General features: G+C 48.2%; 2 protein-coding genes across 2 annotated transcripts in view; both read right to left on the bottom strand.

The window, feature by feature from the left end:
- Positions 1-226: 226 nt before the first annotated feature.
- Positions 227-6,512, bottom strand: LOC118251796 (solute carrier family 22 member 13-like). The gene is made up of 10 exons (XM_035554376.1): positions 6,141-6,512; positions 5,081-5,184; positions 4,558-4,712; positions 3,686-3,854; positions 3,273-3,393; positions 2,698-2,792; positions 2,166-2,380; positions 1,580-1,688; positions 880-1,090; positions 227-322 (listed from the first exon to the last, which is right to left on the bottom strand). The coding sequence occupies exons 1-10, from the start codon at positions 6,510-6,512 to the stop codon at positions 227-229; spliced, it is 1,647 nt and encodes a 548-aa protein (XP_035410269.1).
- Positions 6,513-8,791: 2,279 nt separating this feature from the next.
- The window catches only part of OXSR1 (oxidative stress responsive kinase 1), an 87,270-nt gene continuing 75,606 nt past the window's right edge, over positions 8,792-20,455 (bottom strand). The window contains exons 12-18 of the mRNA XM_035554272.2: positions 19,204-19,239; positions 17,504-17,659; positions 14,892-14,965; positions 13,886-13,938; positions 13,215-13,283; positions 12,222-12,286; positions 8,792-11,456 (exon numbers count right to left, since the gene is read on the bottom strand). Coding sequence (XP_035410165.1) covers positions 11,382-11,456; positions 12,222-12,286; positions 13,215-13,283; positions 13,886-13,938; positions 14,892-14,965; positions 17,504-17,659; positions 19,204-19,239 — 528 coding nt within the window. The 3' untranslated portion in view covers positions 8,792-11,381. The remainder of the gene's footprint in view (positions 11,457-12,221; positions 12,287-13,214; positions 13,284-13,885; positions 13,939-14,891; positions 14,966-17,503; positions 17,660-19,203; positions 19,240-20,455) is intronic.

Genomic DNA, 20,455 nt, shown 5'->3' with positions numbered 1-20,455 from the left:
CATTTTCTCCAGTGACAGCACTGTAGAACATGAGAGACAGCATGCAGTGTCTGAGGAGAAACTATAGAGGGAGATACAGGAAGGCAAAAAAAAAGAAAAATAAGGTCAGGAGTTGGCAGTGACTGCTTGAGTAGGATAGGTGGTGTACTGTAAATGAAGACCCTACTTGTCCTCAACGCCACCACAGCACCAGGCAGCCTCTAATTAGAGCTGCTTGCAGGCCCAGCTAGAAATAAGTAGTCTTTGTGTACTCATTGTCTTGGTCACCATCTTTTACTTTCACTTGTCCATTTTCAGAGCTGCTGTTGGCATTTTCACAGGCCTAATGAAAAAGAAAAGAGTTAAAAGAAAAAAAAAAAAGAAATATGCATTATGACCCGATGGCAGCCTTCAGAAGTTAGCCAAAAGACATGCAGCCTTCAACAACCTGGCTTCCCACACATCACCCACTCTCTGAGCACCCATGGACACCCTTCTCCTAACAAAAGCACCGGGCTGGAATTCTACTGTGCCCTGTGGGGAACAGGGAGCTGGGAGCTACACGCTGCTGAAAGCTGGAGAGCACGGCTATGAGGCATCAACCCTTCCCTGGGGAGGGCCGGGGGAGCCAGGGGAAGCACCCTCCACTCCTGCAATCCTTTCATTTCATGGACAGGAGGGCAGCAGTGACCACCATGGGACTGAGATACCCTTCTGGGCTGTGTTACGGGGCTGATCACCACCACTCCTTTCCCTCCCCTCCCGCTGCAGTGGGGCACCCAACTCCCTGCCCTCCCATCAATGTAAGCCCCAAAAGACACCACCACGCCCAGCCCATGCAATGCCCATGGGCCTTTCTGTGGTCCACCATGAGCAAGAGGAGGCAGTGTGGAAGCTCACCTCTGCTGCAGTGTGGCCACCCCTCGTGTCATCCACCAGCTCGGCGCCGCGGGTCTCGGGCAGCAGGAAGCAGAGCAGCCCCCCCAGCACGGGGGCACTGCCGAAGACGGCCATGGGGACAGCCCGGTGGTACTGCTCCAGGAGGCGGATCAGTGGGGCGATGATCCCTGCCACCCGCGCCGCCATGGAGCACAGCCCCACGCCACTTTGCCTGCAGGAGCGAGGGGCGCTTGGGAGGTGCAGGCCAGGCTCGGTCCCCCAGGGGAGCAGCACAACACCACAGGGGCAGTGCAAGGGGCAGACTCGGCAGCCATGTCACAGTGCCTCTGCCCTGCCCTGTCACCGGCATTACCACCACCATGTTGGAGTGCTATGACCCCGTGTCCTCCCCTCATGAGGGCTTGCCATGGGGCTTGGGTGACCACACAGGAGAGCTGCACACAACCGTGCTGCCCTCCTCAGCCATGTCAGCGCTGCCCCGCTAAGGGGACAGGCCACAGGTGTATAGGGCAGCCATGGCGGCCATGTTGTGCCACCTCTTCCTTGCCCCTGCCCAGGGACCGAGCACATCTGTGGGCCCATACAGGCTCCTGTCCTACCATTGCCACCACTGCCACCTGTGGTGGGGTGCTGCAACCTGTGCTCCCGTGAGGAGGCTAGCCCTGTGGGAGGGAAGCCATAAAGCCTGGCGAAACCTCACCTGATGATGGTGGGGAAGAGCTCTGCGGAGTAGACGTAGGCGGAGGAGAAGGAGGCTGAGGCAGCAAACTTGCCAATGGTGGCCAGGACAGTGATCGCCACAGGCTGGTCTGAGGGAGGAAGAGAAGAGACTGCAGCTGTGAGATGGGTGGCCTGATGTCAACGCTCAGGGATGATGACTGGGGACTTGTGGTGACAACCACATCCCCTGAAGGGAGCCATTGCCACTGAACAATGCTTGAACATGGACTGGGGAGCAGCTCTGGTGGATGCCACCCTCAGGACACTGCATCCATCTCACTACCCCAGCAAACTAACCAGAGGGCAGCTCTGTCAGCTGAGCCCATTGCTCAGCTTTACCCTCTCCTATCAGTTGGCAGCAAAGATTTGCTGATCAGAATGGTCCTTGGGTACATGACCAAGCCCCTTGTGCTCAAGGCACTAGGTTCGGCTCAATCCCTGACAGACATGTGGGACTGCAGCCAGACGGATTGGGAGGATGGGACCTTCACCAGCAAGGGAAGTGCTGGGGCTGTCAGCTTCCTGCCCCAGTAGCTGATCTCTCAAGACAAGAAGAGGCTGTTCACCTTCAGGGATGCCAGTGATGATCAGACACACCAGGCCACTCAGCAGCAGGGTGCCAGCCTGGGATTTCCTCCTCCCAAACCACTGCAGCAGGAAGATACAACCAACACGGCCTGGGATTTCCACTGCTCCAAATGCAAGCTGTGTCAGGTAGATGTCCAGACCAAAATTAGTCACATTCAGACTCAGACCATAGTAGACAAGGCTGTTAACGAACCTGAAAACAGAGCAGAATGGAAACAATCATATCTGTTAGCCATGAGAAAATACAATATTGACCTCCACTGACAACATTTTCAAGCATATCCTCGGATTTCCAAGGGGACATAATACCCAACCAGTCCACAGGACTGCCAAAGCTGGGATTGCTAAAGTCTTTCCCACAAACTGCATTTCATCTACAACAGCCAGAAAGAGCAATAACCATCAATACCATCTCCAAAACACGAGGTGTATTTACAATTATGAGTAAACTTCAAGCCCTTCTTTTCTTCACCCAGAAGCTAGGAAAGAGGTAAACAAGCAATGTCTTACCAGGCACACGACATGATTAAAGTCACCTTCCGGAGGTGCTTCTTCCGAAGGAGATCCAGAAAACTTCCAGACTTAGCCTGTGTCTCACACTTCAGCTTCAAAACGGAGAAAGCCAGAGAGTCAGAGCAGACAAAGGAAACCCGTGGCTAGCTCTTTTTCCAGCCAAAGACTAAGGATAAGCTCAGCGGGACAGGCTTGTGACCCAAAGCTGCTGTGGGAGGGACGGCAGCCCAGTGGGGCTCGGCTTCCCTGCCTGTGGTGTGGCTGCCCCATGCAATAGATTGGAGACTGGGAGGTTCCTCAGGATGAACATTTTGTCAGTGCAGGGTCCTTGGGATGGGAGTGGCAGTAATTCCCCCCCTTCAGGCATTTAGGCATGCAAAACCACAGAGCAGGGACCTCATGCACATCCTCCACACTTGTGCAGTCCTCACTGAAGAAAAGCCTATCCCTAAATGATCCCAGCGTTCATGGAAAAATGTTTACCAGGTGAGCCCAGCTCCAAGGAGTGCTACAAAGCCACGCTCAGAGGCAGGTCTCTGAGGACGAGCAGCTCCCTACACTGGTTTTGGTACCTGCTCAAGGAGTCCTGGTGGGATGGTGCGCTTATTGATGGATGCTGCCTTCTGAAGGACCTTCTTAGCTTCTTCTATTTTGCCTTTTGTCACCAGCCATCGAGCCGACTCTGGTAGCACCCTGCCAAGGAGATGAAAGCAGCAGATGCCGCTGTGACCCACTGAGTTTCCTCGGAGCCCATCTCCCTGCAATCAGGCCCTGCAAGTAATGGGCACGATGTGTGCCAGGGAGGTCTAAATACCTCCTCTGGTCAGGCTTCCCAGGGCTACGTTTAGGCCACATCTGAGGACCTGAACCAAAGCAGCTACTGCTCTCCAAGGCCCAGTGGCCCAGGCAGGTGTGCTGAGCTCTGCAGAAACCCCTCCGGCATCTGTCATGCCTGCGAGGAGCATACTGCCCACCTGCCACTTACCAGACGAAGAAGAAAAGGGCAAACATAGGAGCAGATCCTGCAATTTCCAGCAACCTCCAGTTACGAATCCCATAGCTCAAGCCAGCCAAAATCATTTGTCCAATGGCAAAACAGCAGTGAGTAATAAGCACTGCACGTGGTCGATAGGAGACCCCAACCCATTCCGTAGCTGAAAAGAATAATGAATATTGAGGGTCATTGACGTGAATGATTTCCCCTTATTCAAGCCGTTTGTATCCTCGGAGCCTCTCCTCCAGGACCTGAGGAGAAGGCAGCAGCAGTCAGAACGATGATGTCTAGCACACGTGCAAGTCACCAGTGTTCCATGAGCTGCATCACCTCTCCTTAACCCCAAGGTTGTCTTGTCAGCCATGAGTATAACTAAGGTAAAGTACACCAGCCCAGACATCTGCAAGAGGACGTAAAGCTCATGTACCTCATCTCTCTGCTCCCAGCATCCAGATATCCCCTTGCTGGGGCAGGGATTGGGGCCCATCAATGGTATCCCAGACCCTTGGGCTCTCTCCCCATATTGACCACCCCATCTGGGAGGCAGTCCCCTTGTCCTCATCTGAGCATTGCCATCTTCCAGATGCTCTCCGTGGCTCTCACTCAGGCTTGGTGAGATGCCAAAGGGCAGTGACAATCAAGACCTGTCCTCACCCCTCTGTATTGCCTCCTCAGCAAACCGGCTGCAGAAGCCACTGAGACGTGTCAAGCTGACTGTCCTGCTCATGTTAAAACATGAGCCATTCATTTGGGAGGACGTTTTTCAAGATGTACCGGATGACTTTCTATTTCTTTTTAGGCCATTTCTACTGCATCTTGAGAGACCACATATATCTGCCTCAGGGTAAGGGCATCCTACTCACCTAAGGCCAGTAAGGTCATGGTGATCCCTGACACTGAAGCCCCCACGACACATCTGAAGGCCATGTATACGTAGAAATGGGGCACAAAGGCAATTCCCACACCAAAAAGGCCCTGGAGGAAGATGGAGATCAGAAGGACTGGCCGGCGGCCGATCCTGTGGAGGAAGAGGGAGGACACAGTTGGAATCTGGAGAGACCCTATGGGATGGGGTAGAGCCTGGAGGGATACACAGTGATGTGGAACCATTCATAGATGACTTTCTTGAGGGCAATGAGGATCAGACTACTCCCAATTTACATGTGAAGCACTCTATGCAGATGCTTTGCCCTCTTCATTTCCACTCCATGTCCACACAAGGCCTAAGGACTTTGGTCAGGGTCACTGTAATTTTGGGACAGTCACTGTAAGTGAGGAGCAGTGACCAAATACACAGTGTTGTGGCCAACCAGTCCTGGAGCAGTGCATGACACTACACACTGCTGGTTTATAGGAGACCATGGGCAATTCCTTGTGTGTCCTCACCTGTCACTTAGTGGCCCAAAGATCATGGCTCCCAGGAACAGTCCCAGCATGTAGACAGACTGGGAGATGTCATTCAGGTCCTTCCTGTCGCACACGAGGTCGAACTGGAGGAGGGAAACACAGCTGCTTTTGCTCCTGCCAGGTCCCAGCTGGGCAGCTGCTTTCTCAGGATGGGCAGCACGTCTGGCCCCAGGTGGGGACAGGAGGTGGGTGCCCGGGCTCTCGCCTTAGCCCCTGCGAGCAGAGACCCCTCTCCCAAGGATGCGAGTCTCTATCGTGTGCATGAGCTGCACAAGTTGGAGGTGGGACAGACCCCTGGGCACTCAGTGATGCCCCAAGCACCGGGACCTGCAGGAGTGCATCAAGGCCAGGCAGCCCAAGGGAGCCTCCTGGCTGGGAAGTGTTGGGTGAAGTGGGGCGTCGGAGAGGGATCCCAGCACCTGGCTGCCCTGGCTGCAAAGGCTGGGCAGGGTGGGACAGGCTGGAGGCAGGACACAGGGCTCCAGGGGAGCCAAGGAGCCTTTGGAAATGCCAGAGGCTGGGCTCCCTCATCTGGTTTTAGCCCACAGGAAGGTGCCCGAGAGAGTTGGAGCTTGGAGGGAGGAAAGACTGAGAGAGGAATGAGGGAGGAATGTGGGGAGAGAGAAGAAGAAAGGTGCAGACAGGGAGATGTTGGAGATGCCAGGAGGCAGGGCCTTTGCTCATCTGCATGGCCCATACGGACCACATCTTGTCTAAGCCCTGAAGGGCTCTGGAGGTCCCAGAAAACTGAAGGACAAATTAAAGCTCTTGGAAAGTAAACGTCTTTCAGAGGAAGGTGCTGTGAGGAGAACCAGGCAGCAGAATAGGGGAAACTGTGGCAGGGAGACCAAAAAGGTCCCCCCAGGCCAGGTACTGTGAGTTACTTGGGTGCTGGCAAGGGGCTGTATGGTGAGCAGAGCACGTGCTGGACTCAGCCCCACACCGCCGCTGCCTTGGCCTTGCGCAAAGTGCAGGACGGGAGGCTCCTGTCCATCCCTTCCCCTCCACGTCCCCAGGGCGTCAAAAGGCATTTACAGACCTCAGTGAGCAGGGACGGCTGCTGTGCTGAGGGGTACACCCAGCCACTGCTGCACTTCTCCGTGGCGTTCAGGCCGTACGCCACGATGGAGCCGAGGTCCCAGTCCACGGGCGAGTACATGGAGCACTGCTCGTATGCCCCGTCCGCGTCGCGGGGCAGGGTGAGGTTCAGCTGCTCCTCCTCGGTCAGGTTGGGGCCGACGGCACGGATCCAGCTGGTGTTGCAGTAATGAGGCAGGTTTGGAACCATAAAAAGCTGGCAAAACTGGTGGAAGGCCAGGTTGAGGCATGGGAGCATGGAGAAGAGCACCAGCCGTTTCTGAAATGTCCCAAAATCACCAACTGCCTTCAGAATTTCCCCGATGCCTGACATTGTCAGCTGAGTCGGGAAGAGGACAGTGCTGGGACAGACTTTCCTGCGGGCTGGAATTAATGTTTAATCCCAAGATAAGCTCTGCAGACGTAGGCAGGCACTACAAATATGCAGTCTCTTCATGAGAGACTTAACGCCTTATGTTTTACGTGTCCTAAGTACACTGTGTAACACATTAATCATTTCTGGGCCACCCACATACGGTGTCTGGTACTGGGTAAAGCATGCAGAACCAACCCCTGTTTCAGGAGATCTGGATCGTGCCTCTGCCAGGGCCGTGTGACCATGACACGGGGGAAGACCGAATTGTCTGAATCAATTGCAGGCACTTGCTCTACTCGAGCGAGCAAGGTTCACAGAGGCCAAGACAGCCCAGTGTGATGCGGAGCTGGGAAAAGTCCAAGAAATGGAGTGATGCTAACGGCTGGGCAGAGCCAGAGAGGAGGAAGGGAGGCCAGCTGGCTGCCATCCCAGCCGACGGGAGACTCCGTTTCCTTCATCTTCCACGGCTTCCCCATGCCATCTCCCCTCTCTGTCTTCTGCCTCTGTGGTAAAAGGAGTTCCGGGCCCTAAGCGGCCTCACCCACTCTTCTCCACCACAGTTGAAATGGGAAAGCCCAGGAGGGTCGGTCAGATACCAGTCATGGGCTGCCTGCACCCAGACTGGCACAAAACACGGCCAGAAGGAAGAGCTGATGCCACTTTCAGGACAAAGGGAAAGCAACTGTGCTCAGGCAGAAACCCCAAGAAAAGCCTGACCTCGCCTCGTCACAGAACGAAAGAGAAATCTGTAGGATCAACAGGAGGGACGGGAGGGAATGAACTCGTGGTGTGACCAGGTTTGGAACCATAAAAAGCTGGCAAAACTGGTGGAAAGACACTGAGGCATGGAAGTACGGAGAAGAGCACCAGCCATTTCTGAAATGTCTCAAAAAAAACCAACTGCTTTCAAAATTTCCCCGATGCCTGGCATAGGCAGCAGCATCTGCAAAGACAGATTCCCGGGGCTGGAACCGAGACTTAAACCCAAGATAAGCCCGGCAGCTGTAGGCAGCCACAAGGAGTAGGTAAACTTGAAGAAAGTGCAGCGCTCCGGATTGGAAGTTGTACCCATGCTACGTTCCCATTGAGTGAATCGGAAATTTCAAGAGGTGCACACCCTCCAGGGCAGGTCGCTTTCCAGGTGCAAATTCATCGGCTGGGAAGAGATTGCGAGAAGGCGATGGGGAGGTGGTAAGGAGACCAGGGAAGCCCAAAGGAACGGGCAGCACAGCCAACTGGTGTGGACCAGTGACCCACAGGAGGGTGGTGAGGCCCTGGCGTAGGGCAGCTTCAAAAAGCTTTAGGAGCATCCATAAATTGATTTCTTACAGAGGCAGGGAGGGGAGGGCACTGGGGTATCATTCTCTGGGGCTTCTTGAGTGAGGTTAGGCTCGAAAGACTGCTAAGAAGTTGACTTGGATGAAGGGCTTGAGATTCGGTGACCAAGAACATCCCTTCCCGTCGCACATCTTCAACTTGAAAGTTGCATTCACCCATGGTAAAGTTCTCTGGATCTGTCATTAAGGAGGAACGCCTTAAGAGAAATAGATGCAGAAAATGGCAAACTAAGCCGGAGAGCCCTAGCAAGCCCTAACAACACTGGAAACTTAGAGACCTTTCCCTTCTGACATGTCCCTCCCTCACAGCCCAAAGCATGACCGCTGGCACGGGAGCGTGCCGCAGCAGGGGATACCGGTGCCTAGAGAGGAACAGCCTAAGAACGGTCAAGACGATGAGAGATGTGGATGTGTCTGGGGTCTCTCACCTTCAATGCATTTTGTTGAGGTCCTGGCTCCACTGCAGATGTAGAGGGAAGACCTCAGAGGCACCTTTGGATCAGATCTGCCCTGGAGAAGTTGGAAAGAACAAGTGTTTGGAGGTGGAGAGGAGGGAGAGCAGTTTGTTCTCCAGACACCTCTCAGGACATAAATCATCCCACTCCAATACTGTTCCTGGCCAGGAGAAGCTCATCCCCAGCTGCACAGGGTGTGCAGAGCTCGGAGCAAACCCTTCAGCTACTGAGAAGCCCCCAGCATCCAGCCCTAAATGCCACCCTGACCCCAACCCCGTGCAGACTCTCACAGACCACCACCATCGAGTCCTCCCGGGGGTCACCAAGCCTCCCATCGCCCAAATAAATGTCTCAGGTGGTGCGGATGCCACTCGGACGAACCCCCAGCCCCCTCCCCAAGACACGCCAGCCAACTCGATGACACATAAAGCACACGCCGAACACATGGCAATGGACAATTTGTTCTTTATTGATTAAAAATTAGAGACATGCAGTAAAATACAAAGTCCAAAAAAGGAAAAAAAGCCTGAATATTTTACATCTCTCATTATAATCTACAATACACCAAAGTTGTGAAGAGGATCCGTTTTCATTAACAGAGCATTGTCCTTAAAAGTAGGAACTTAAAATTACCACCTGCTTTCAGCTTCGGATCAGAAATTCGCACAAAAAACCAAATCCTTAATGACACTGGAAAACAATTATGAACAGCATTGGCACTTACTGGAACAACATCAGAAAAGACAGTTGTCTAGCACTGTAATAGCCCAAGTAAAAAATTTGGATTGCTACCCAAAACGCCTGGAGAGCTACAGAGCAAATGACATCAGTTTCTTGCTTATTTTCTCCCATGAAGAACTAACGAGCCCTGGGTTAGTGTGAACTCACACTCGAAGTCCTGGCTTTGGGAAAGTGGGGGATAACTTAATAAATAGAGGCTGCGTTGTTCCGTGTGAGCGGTTCGAGTCCTACCTCTCTCAGCACCAGTACGCAAATGAGCCAGGAGGCCCCCAGGGCGTGCAGGCAGAAGGAAAAATAATACTGTACCAAGACTACGTCCTCATCAGCCGTGGGGCGACATGAAAAATCAAGGTGCCAGCCTGCTTTTCCCCAAGCTAAGAAGCTTGCTGGGGGAAGCCGTTGGGAGTGCTTTGTGTCAAATAACAGGAGGAAGTGCCAGAGCTGGCACACGCGCGTGCACGCACACGAGAGGCCAAACCCAGCCCCCGTCAACTCCTGGCACCCACCTCCTTGGCTGGTCAGGGCTTCTGCTCAGCACCCCAGGGTGCTCTCACTCCCAGACTCTCCTCCTCCTCTCCCTCCCCTTCACACTCACCAGCCACGGGGCTGCAGAGAGCCGGCAGCTCCATGGGGACAGAGCCAACACCCACCTACAGGCTAAAAGGAACTAGGGCAGTATAAAAAGAGCATGCACAAGGCAGGGAGCTTCCGCAGCTGCTCATAGAGGAAAAATATATTTAAATAAAGATTGTTCATCAGAAGACTTGGAAATAAAAATAAGTCCTGACTGAACCCAGTCATTCTGCTTTAACACTCTGTTTCTGCATTGTTTGTGGCTGATGGAAACCAAACACGTTTCCATCTGTGAGTTAAATTACAGGCTTCTAATTTCTGTGTAGAAAACACTCCAGAGCCAATAGCAGTTACAAAGGCCAACTGTGAAACAGTAGGAAAAAAAAATCAACACCATTTATTATTCACATATTGCATTACAAGTGTCTCTTATCAAACGCAAAGTATAATTTATATTATTCATGTAGAAATTCAAATTCAACACCACATAGAAATACAACCTAAATACGTGTGTGACAGGGTTTCAGTGACATCCTGATCAAACGGCGAGGCTCGGGCCGCCGCGAAGGCTGACGACCCAAGCGATTAGTGCAGGAGGGACACAGTCCGGTGCTCGCTTGCCCAGTAATACCACTCTACTGGCAATTCCTTATTGCTGTAAAACACGACAGGGATGGTTCCACGGGTACCAGTTTGCAAAGGACTGGGAAACACGTCGGGGAGGACTCGCACAGCCAGGCATAACAGACCGGGTCTCGAGAACAGTTCGAAGTGCATCTTTTCCAAACGCAGAGTGACACAGATCTCCTCTCCCTCTGACAACGAATAAAGTTGGTTTGTTGATCAGCTGCAAGACCAGTGTCCAGACAGCAGCGCCTCATTGTTCTGCTTTACGGACCGACTACATCTAAGGATGCAGGATGAAGGACATGTTTTGCGGAAGGACTGCTTAACGTAAATCAACAGGTTCAGCCCTCATGCCACGCCTGGCACTCATGTGGAAAGAACCCAAATGGTAAAAAAAAAAAAAAAAAGAAAAAAAAGAAAAAACAACAAAAAATTAAGGCAGTTTACAAAGGGAAGCTGACTTCTAACACCTCGAAGTCAAGGAACTTCTCAAAAACACAAACACAAGGGAAGATGGCTCTCCCTCCTGTGGGTTAAGACTTGGCTTGCTTTCTTAGGTGCAAGCATTCAAACCAGCAGTTTTAAAAATACAGCTGAAGAGAAGCAGATTTCTCAGCACTCCAGGTGACCCAAACAACATGTACATTGGTGTTTCAGATGCAAGGAGAAGGTTAAGAACAAAAAAGATCCATTCAGTATTAAAACTTGTGCAAAAATAGCAAGTGAAAATAAAAATGAAACCACATGTAAGCAAACATTTAGGCGAGATCATCAGAGCAGTGGAACCCCCGCTTCGTACTCAGTAGTATTTTTCTTTAAAGTAAGGCAATAATAAAACGAACATGCAGGCAATGACATGTTGGATCTGCATGTTTGAGATGACATACAAAAACATGAGACTTGTTTACAAAAGGTGTAAACGCCATCGGTAATTTCAGGAAGGTTTGTGATCCTATTAAGGAAAATGTTAAAGCTTCTAGGAAGGGGGCTGTAGTTCAATTCTTTGGCAGTAGTGGTTTTTTTTAGGCTAACAGAAGCATTACGAATATGCACATGTGGGTTCTCTGTTGGGAAACATCTCCTGGGACCATTGTTTAGCTGATGCTGAGCTGTGCAAATCCTATAAGTTTGCCATCATCGGGAATATCTGAGCCTTCGACACCAGATGCCTGGAACACAAGGAACAGAGATGCAAATAGCACCAGACATGCTCTGCCCTCTGACACACACCGTGCTTCCTATCACAACGAGGTACGTCAGATACAGTCTGGGGAGGGAGCAGTTACAGACAGCTTAGCATTGCATTCAGTAGCTGGCCCTACCCAAAGTTAAATTGTTTTTTTCCCCTTTTTTTTTGGAGCTAGGAAGGGCTGGGACTGAAGCTTTGCCAATGCCTGCTCTGACTAGGGCTACGTGCACCAACCAGGGAGAAAGAAGCAAAAACAACTTATTCACGGAGAAGGTCAAAAGTAACATAATTCACTGCTTTCACTACCAATAATCTGGTTACACCCTCGCTGTGCTACTATAATTACCTGTGCCTTTCACCATCTCTGAAGATTTCATCTGCTCTTACCTCTCCTCTTCTAGCCTATCTTCTCTTAGCTGTCCTTCACCCCAAATTTCTTCCTCAAAGACCCTTCTCCTCCATCCTCCTCCAAGAAAGGAGTCAGTGGCACTTCTTAGCCCACTTACCTGCACTGAAGAATTTCTGCCACTTCTGGGCCAGTGTACCCTCCAAGCCCAAAATACCTCAAAAAACCTTCCTGTAATATTTTGATACCTTTACTAGCCAGGACAGGGGAACGTCTGTGTTAGCATTAGATTTGGATTGCATACATCAGATGCCTACAGGAGACGACCGCAGGCGCCCCTATGCAACGCTTTATGTTTGCGAGTGACAGCTTGTTCAGTTAGGGAGCAGGAATAAATACCAGTTTGAAAGTGACGGATCTGTTTGCTTGGGGCTCTTCCACAATTTTCTGCAAATTAGCTGCAACTGAAATCACACACAGACAACAAGAAAAATGGGCAAATATTAGGACAGGCTAGAGAAAAAACATCCCAAAGTCACAAGGCCTCTTTATATTACTCCAACGTAGAATTGTTTAAAAAGATACAGAAAGTTTAGGCTTCCATTAGACTCAGACTATTTAAATCTAAAGCTTTAAACTGTGAAAATGCTGTCACTAGTTACAATGCTTCTTTTTCAAAGACAGGTTTTTCCTCAAAGTGATGGGATTAGAAATAATGATCTACCCAACTGCACCTGAATACCCAGTTCCTTCTGCACTTTCAGCCTTCCCAGATGCTGCAGGCTGTGTCTAAGGAGGTCTTGCTCGCTGCAGTTGAAGTACACAGGTACTGTTAATGGTTTAAAGTTTCCCCTGCTGCATAAAGGGACACGTTTGTTTAGGAATCTGTTGCTGGAGGTAGCTATTCACATGCACTTGAAGTGCAGCAACATGTGCTGTAGCCTTAGGCCAACTGCACCACGTGCGTGTGCGCTTCACACTTCCTTCCACAGCCTGCCTAAAAATGAAGTAAATTTAAAAAGCCTGGCTGATTCCAGTCCCAGACCTCTCTTGTACAGAGCCTCTCAGCAGCACAGGCTCGTGCAGCGAGTTGGCAGTGCCTGTGTCAGATGAGATTGATTTAGCTAATGCACTGATTAGCCTTCATTTTGCATTACAAGGAACATTTGCTTCATCATCTTTCCAACTAGATCATCTGCCTGTGGCCTGACGGTTGCCTAAATGCACTAGCACAGAACTGCCACTAGAATTAAAATTAACAGCAGTTTTGTGGAGCTGTTGGAGAAGAGGACGGAGGCCACAGAGAACTCTCCTCATACCCACTCATCAGGTCACTTTAAAGATGCAGAAGTGACTGGAATGGTTAGAGCAGAAGAAACAATTCGTACTTACCTATTACCAGATCTCTGCCATCAACAAGCCCTGCTGAAATCAGTTCTTGAGACACACCATCAGCAGTATCTGTTGGGGAGAAACACAAGAGCCAGTTACCAGGCAAAAGAAGTTCTCCAATTGATGGAGGTATCATGCAAACCTAAAAGAAACTCGTACAAACCAAACAGCAAAACTGTTATTTATTCACGACCTTGCGCGTGAAGGGCACAAGCCCAGCAAACTGCAGTATTTGTGCTGAGATGTTCCTCACTCAATTCTAGCTAGCTGTTTTCAAGAGGGGAGCAAAAGCCACAGAAGGGCAAGGGAATAAACTCGCACACACTTGTGGGTGTCAACTAGCCTGCTGCCCACAGCACTGCAGTGAGGCAGCTCTGATCTATGCTGTAAAACTCAGTAAATTCACTGAAACTCTGAAACTAAATTCAACTCTGTAAAATTCACTGAATGCCTATGCCTGGGTCGTGTCCGTGAGAGTTTTACAGGAGTGCTCTCTAGCAGCAGTGCTCCAAGCACTTGTTAACAGCCCAGACATAAGGCAAGCCTTGGAACACCCTCTTAGGAAAGCACCTTGGAGAGACACTTCCACAGATACAACCGAACGACTCCAAACACAAAAGATCCCCTTCCCCAAACCCACCCTCACATGCAGGACTTTCACACCAGCTCACCTCTCCCTGGGGTAAATTCAAATCGGATATCATTGAGTTCTTTTTTCGAATTCCTATGGGAAGAAGAACATTTTATATAGAAGAGAACGTTTCATTGCACCGAGCGGTGCCCAGAAGAACGTGCTATCACTGAAGAACCAGTCTGTGAAGAGAGCTGGGTTCACCCCTGCACTTTTTCCCCTTGAAGGGCAAAAACTGCTCACTTGGCTGTGCAGCTGGAAGCCAGGCCCTCAGCGCTGGCTGCCTGTCAACTTCCCAGAGCCCAGGTGGGCTGAATTTCAGGAGACGTGAGGGCCACAACGTGGTATAAGGCCATGTTCCACTGGCAGCAACTCGTAGCTACCAGCAGCTTTATCCTCAGAGCACATCCTTCAAAGGAAGCGAGCATCTGCTCATTCTGCAGATGCACACACATTATGCAACTGTCCAGGAAGGGCTGGGAGATGATGTTCAGAAGTCCCAGTACCTATCAAAAATCAAGATGCCTAAGGAGGTGTGAGCCAGGTTCCTTAAAAAAGAAAGGCCAACTTGTACGATGATGGTGGAGTGCGCTTACAACCCTTTTTCTCCTTTTCCTAGGGACATAAACCAGAATCCATGGCTTGAACTGAATAAAAAGCTCTTCAATCTCAGAACTGGCTGATGTCTAAAGCTGTGCCTCAATACCCAGATGATCCACAACACAAGGACCCCTGAATCCCTGACTCCCTTCAAGGAACCCGGCTAATTCCTTCCTTCCCAGCCCATCAGAGTTTGGGAGATTTATACCAATATCAAAACCTCTTTCAATCTACAGTTCTTGCCAGGCTGAAGAAGCAGCTAAGATGAAAACTGCTTTTCTCAGCCCCAGTTTCACGAGGGTGGATGAAATCCAAGCTGACAAACAATACATGGCCACCACCCTTTTAACTGAAAGGGCAGATGACAAGATGCACTACAGAATTCCTCCCGTGTCCCTCTCCACAAAGGCTCACCTTACCAGAACAGGTCAGTTTTGTGTCCTTACCTTAACCTTAGTACGAGGCTGATGGGGACTTTTGTATCTTCCTGTACCGGAGCTGCAGCAGGGGCAGGTGGGGCCTGCAATAGGATTACGTTATTTTAAAACAGACAAAGACCTCCTTTCTCTAGTATTAAACCTAGAGATAACCTCGATCAACTATAAATACAAATTAAAGTTTAACCCATCGTTGGAGCCACGACACTACTTGAAAAACAATGAATATTAAATGGAAAAACTTCACACTTAAACAGTAATTCAGGAGGTTCTCTGCAATTGTCTTTAAAAGAAGAAAAGCTACTGAGCTATGAGAAATGTCAAATCAGCAGGAAACTTCAGAAAAGGGGCTAACTGCAAAGAGACTGCTTGCTTTGCCTCAAAAACTAAGGTTTTGGGGCACTCACGACAGCTTCAAGACCTCATGTGTTTTAATCCCTGCCCCAAAATATCTGATTTAAAAAAACTGATACAGTTGTGAAGAGCACCTAGGGAAAAATAATTGGTAGATTAGCATATTCTTCAATTACTTTTTAGTGAAACTGAAGACTTTAGGAGCATCTAGCAGTGAATTCAGAGCTGCCTATTCTCACTTCCAAACCACCTCTGAGTAATTATTGGTGCACGCAGTCAAAGCATTTTATAGTGCTCAGCAGCAGACTTTCAGTGGGAAGGATCCATCTTTATAACACTAGTGATACTTCCAGTAAAGTACTAATTATTAATCAAACTCCACAAAAAGAAAAAAAAAAAAACCACACAAAAAAGTCAATTACTCTTCCACTGTGCAAATCATCCGTGCTGCACGTGCACAGCCAGGGGTTTTAAATCTGCAGTAACAAGACAGACAATGCCTGGCTGATAATTTAAGCCTAGAGATCTTGACCAAGTTCTTTTTTCATCTAGATTGTTTGCTTTTTCATGATAGAAAATGATCGCCCTTTGTATAAGAGTAGTGTTTTACTCCATCTGTTGGTGTTCTTGTGCCACGAATGCAGCTCAGTGCTACTGACCACGCTCTTGGTCCTGTTGAAGCCTGAAGAAGTTTTACCAGGTCAGTGAAAACAAACAAGAGCCCACAGAGAGCCCATCGGTCTGCAGAAAGGTAGCCAAGGAGTTACAGGAACCAATGGAAAGCTCTAAAGAGGTGCGTGTTGACACAAAGAACCATAAAGAAGAACGGAGTGACACGCAGAGCTATAGGGAAGGACGCACTGACACAGGGGTATGAAGTTCACCTCAGGCCAAGCTACCAACAAATAAGCTATTGGGGACTAGTGGCAGGGAGCAGGATACTCTGCTAGTGCAACTCAAAACACTTGCGTTGAGGCCAACGCCGCTACATCAATTTACTGAGCTGACAAGTCCCGGCCTTCACTGCTGCTGGAGTTTCAACTGCTGCTTAAAATTCAGGGATTAAACACTGGCCCCTTTTCAAGAGATTTGAAAGGATTTGATTTAAGCGTTAACGCTACTTCGAAGGTAGCCAAGAATGTGACAGCCCCCAACCCTCCTGGTTTTGTTTAATGACTAAAGCATCAGCTTTAATGGCTTTGTAAACAGGAACATGAGCTGACTGCAGTGAAGTGATATACGTATCTTTTCGCTTACTTTATAATAAAAATAACGAAATGTTTCTAGGAAGGAATCATTTCAGTTATTTTTCTAACCAGCGCTGCCAAGTTTCTTCCCTCTGGGTCTGCCAACGGGTGATGCTATCTTGGACCTCTTCAGCAGGGACAGCCTCTGCCCACCAACAAATATGAACATTAGTGTCTTTTATAAAGAGGTGCCATCACTCTGAAGCCTGGCAAACTCGGCGGTGCTTTACTCCAGCAAGCCACAAGACATATTCCAAGTATCCCAGCAATGATTTGGTTTGGCCATTTTTCTCTTTTTAAACACAAGTCAGTGCTCTTTCCCAGCTTTGGCACGTCTGCCTTTCTGACCTATACCCTACACTTTAAAGTGATGTAGCTAAAAATTAAACAGGCGCTTGTCGAGCTTTTACATCCCCTGTTCTTCCCCTCAAGGATCCATTCTGCTTGAAATGGATGTTTGAAAGTACCACAAGATTCAGAGCTTCCCAAAGATGGAGTTTCTCTGCTATTTTTGACTGATCCAAGGACAGTTTAAGGCTTCCTGTCACTCTTTTGAAGCCAGGAGAACCTGGATGTTCTGGTTTCTTCTTCTCATGCTTGTCTCCATTCTTACCCCATAGACTGCAGCGATGCTGAGACACACACCATCAGAACCTGTTTGTGCTGCACCTTAAACGCACTGCACCTCTTTAAACACCAGGAACAAGCAGCTGCCACTGAAACGACTCTCCTTTCTTACCTTTAACCCTGCCCCAAGCCAAACATTACACTCCCTGAAGAGCAGAAAAACATAAATCACTGCTCACCCACAGAATAAGAACAAAACACTGCTGAGCCCAGTGTCTTTTTTAAAGGCTTTTTTTTTGCAAACCAGCAGGCCAGCCATCTCTTCTATGCAAGCAGCAGCACTAATGCAACCCCAGACGAGCAATTTCTAAAGGTTTAGCTCATTTTAACATGTCTTGAACAGAACGGTGAAGCGCAAAGCTGAAAGCTGGCATGAAGGCTGTCAGATCTCACCTGGGCTGCTGCTGGGGCTGCTGGAGGAGCCTGGCTAGGTGGAGGTACAGCAGCTTGAGGTTGTGCAGGTACTTGTCCTGCAGCCTGAGGTAGTTGAGTAGGTGCCTGTGCTGGAGCACTGAGTGAAGGACCTTGCGGCTCGGCTGATGGGAATAGCTGCAAGCAAAAAGGTGTTTGAATGAGTTAAAAAAAACTCAAAGTTTGGACTCAAGCACTTGCTTCCCACAAAGCAATTGTTTGCCACTTAGAGAAGTTTAATGCCAAAGGCATTCCCAGGCCCCAGGGACACCAGCACTGATCCCAAGTTGGTGTTCAAGAGGTTTAATGTTTCCTCACGTCCAGGGACCCTTCTACCCTGCCATTTTCAGTTTTATTCACCAGTAAAGAAGGATAAATAAACAAGATTGCAGCATGACTGCGGATCTTGGACCAAAATTAAGTATTGATGCTTGCAAGGCTGGATGCAAGCAGACCACCTCCTACCTTGGAAGAGAACAGCCCTACCCAGCAATTTTCCCCTTCTCAAAATCTGAGGCCTACTTATATTTTGTAGTAGCCATACAGTCAGAGCACAGCAACTCTGCTTCAGTTTGTACTTCTATTCAGAGAACACAGCCTAGCAAAGCATTTCAGTATCTATCAATAATTTATCTGTTTGTAAAACAAATGTCAGAGTCGGAGCACTGGGGTATTCAACAGAAAAGTGCATTCAGATACAGTGCAAGTTCTTCCAAAAAAAAAGGTGCGTAATATAATGGGGGTGGAAGGAGCTAAATGAGTAACTTTTTTTTTTAACCTCTTGACTTATTCAGAACAGAGAATTTGATTTTGGCATGATAGGCAAAGAACTGTAAGCTTGGTGGCTTCTTCCGTGAGCCCTCCAACTTACTCCACTCAGTTAAAGGAAACGTAACTCACCTTGCACATCTAAAAGCCTGGGCATTAGACCTTTAAACTACAATATATATCAAGGGATGTATCACAGTGGAGCAATTCAACCCAAACAGATTTCAGCTTTCAGCTTTTTCTTTCAATTTAGCCTTTGCTTAAAATTACACTCCCAGAACTGTAGTATTTCTTATAATCAATCCTTGGAAAGAGGTGAAAGTAGAACAGGGCAGCCTAACCCAAAACTAATTTCTAGGAGACCAACCTCTTTATATATTCCTAGACAGGTAGGGAAAGGAAAGACATGACACATTCTCTAGCAGACAAACAGTCTCTGTCACTGAAAGATAAGATATACTAATATTCATAATGTAAGAAACAGGACAGAGCTGAATGCAGATTATAAAATGCAACTGAAGTTTTGTTTATGATCTAACTCTATTAGAGATTTATTTCCCAGTTTTGAACATAGGTTCCAAACCAGTGAACTAGATCATGCTCAACAGACCTTTAAAGATTTTTAAAGAAATCAGAACACTGTTGTTCTGTTTAGCTTCTTGCAATCAATTCGTCATACTATAAACTTTTGCCACAGCAAGTTGAAAAAATATGCATAAAATTTATCTTAGAATGACCTCTTAGCATTAAATAGCCAGTGATTAATTCCTGTGGAGGTTTTCAAGCACAGCTCAGCCAGATACTAGCTTCTAGTTTACACAATATTGTTCTCAAAGGCTAATAAAAACACACTCCTTGTAACAGAAGTAACAAGAAGTCATCATTTCAGGAAGACGTTTGCATTTAAAACTTACCTCTGAATTCTGTACAGGTTCTTTCACTCTGGGAGACTGAAAAAAAAAAAAGAAGAAAAAGTTATCATTGCCTCAACAGAAATTAAATCTACTGACTAAAAGGACCTTTCAGAGCCACATTGAACAAATGAAACCTACATTGTTTTCAAATTATGTAGACATACTAAGTTTCGTAATAAAATGGAACCACAGTCTGTTGCCAACCTAATCATATCATAATACCTCGAAACCTGCAATCGTACTGCAGTATTGCAGTTGACAAACAGCGTATACAATACTTTAGCTGCTGTAATAATTAACCAACAGCAAAACCGAGCACCCTTGAAGATCATTCAGATTGGATCAAACTGCTCGTGCACTGAGATGGCAAAATCCATTTTAAGGTACCCAAGTCTTGCAGAGAAATATAAGCAACAGATCTGCCTCAGCCTTACATGTGCTGCTTTAGAGAAAGAAATCTCTTGCCTGCTTCTTCTTGCCCTTGGACTCTGCACCACACTGCACCCTCCATGAGAGAGAGCAGAAAACTGACGGCCGTGCACGAGTTCAGCAGTGCAACTACCAGAGGAATGCAGAGGAAAGTGCAGTCAAAGCAACGTGGCCAGGCCTTGCTTATCAGTAAGCAAAGACAACAAGCATCAGTTATTTCACGTGAACAGAAAGGAATTGCCAAGTATTCCAGGGAATCTCTGTAATTAAGATATCCTGCAGCTCTGACTCCCAACGGGTCAATTACTGCCTGAAGATAAGATAGGTAGGATGGCTTGGTCTATGCTGGGATTAACAAATTAAATCTTCCTTCTCTGCCTAGAGGTCTAAAAGACAGGTTGTGGTCAGGACAGTACAAGCCTGAAAGAAGACCAAGTTGAGCCAGCAAGTTTGCATATTCAATCAATTAGGCAGAAATTTCTGGTTCCGTTTACAAGTATTTGTCTGCTTTCAGGTGCACTCCTAGCAACAGACTTGCAAAGCACACATTTGTACATATTAACTTCACCCTATTTTCTTCTGTAAAGTGGACACAAGCAAAAAAATACAAACACTTTATGTATAAGCTTTTATACAGGATAGGACTGAAGTGCTTTAGCAAACAAAGGCAAGCTATCCTTTAAGGGTGACAGCAGTAAAACACAGGTGTAGCTGGAATAAAAGGTGACACTTAGTGAATGGAAGTCATTCTGTTCAACAATTTAGTTAAAATTGCAATGGAATTACAGGCAGGTGGAATTTATACGGTGTTTGAAATATGGTC

Source organism: Cygnus atratus, chromosome 2 (assembly GCF_013377495.2).
Source record: "Cygnus atratus isolate AKBS03 ecotype Queensland, Australia chromosome 2, CAtr_DNAZoo_HiC_assembly, whole genome shotgun sequence".
NCBI classification, from domain to species: domain Eukaryota; kingdom Metazoa; phylum Chordata; class Aves; order Anseriformes; family Anatidae; genus Cygnus; species Cygnus atratus.
The sequence above is the reverse complement of the archived record's forward strand: the minus strand, read 5'-3'. Positions and strand labels throughout refer to the sequence as shown.

Coding starts and splice junctions, on each gene's coding strand:
- LOC118251796 (XM_035554376.1), bottom strand. CDS start 6,512: ATGTCAGGCATCGGGGAAATTCTGAAGGCAGTTGGTGATTTTGGGACA. Junction 4,713..5,080: donor TTTGGGCCACTAAGTGACAG/GTGAGGACACAC, acceptor CTTCCTCCACAG/GATCGGCCGCCGGCCAGTCC. Junction 2,381..2,697: donor TTAATCATGTCGTGTGCCTG/GTAAGACATTGC, acceptor CTCTGTTTTCAG/GTTCGTTAACAGCCTTGTCT.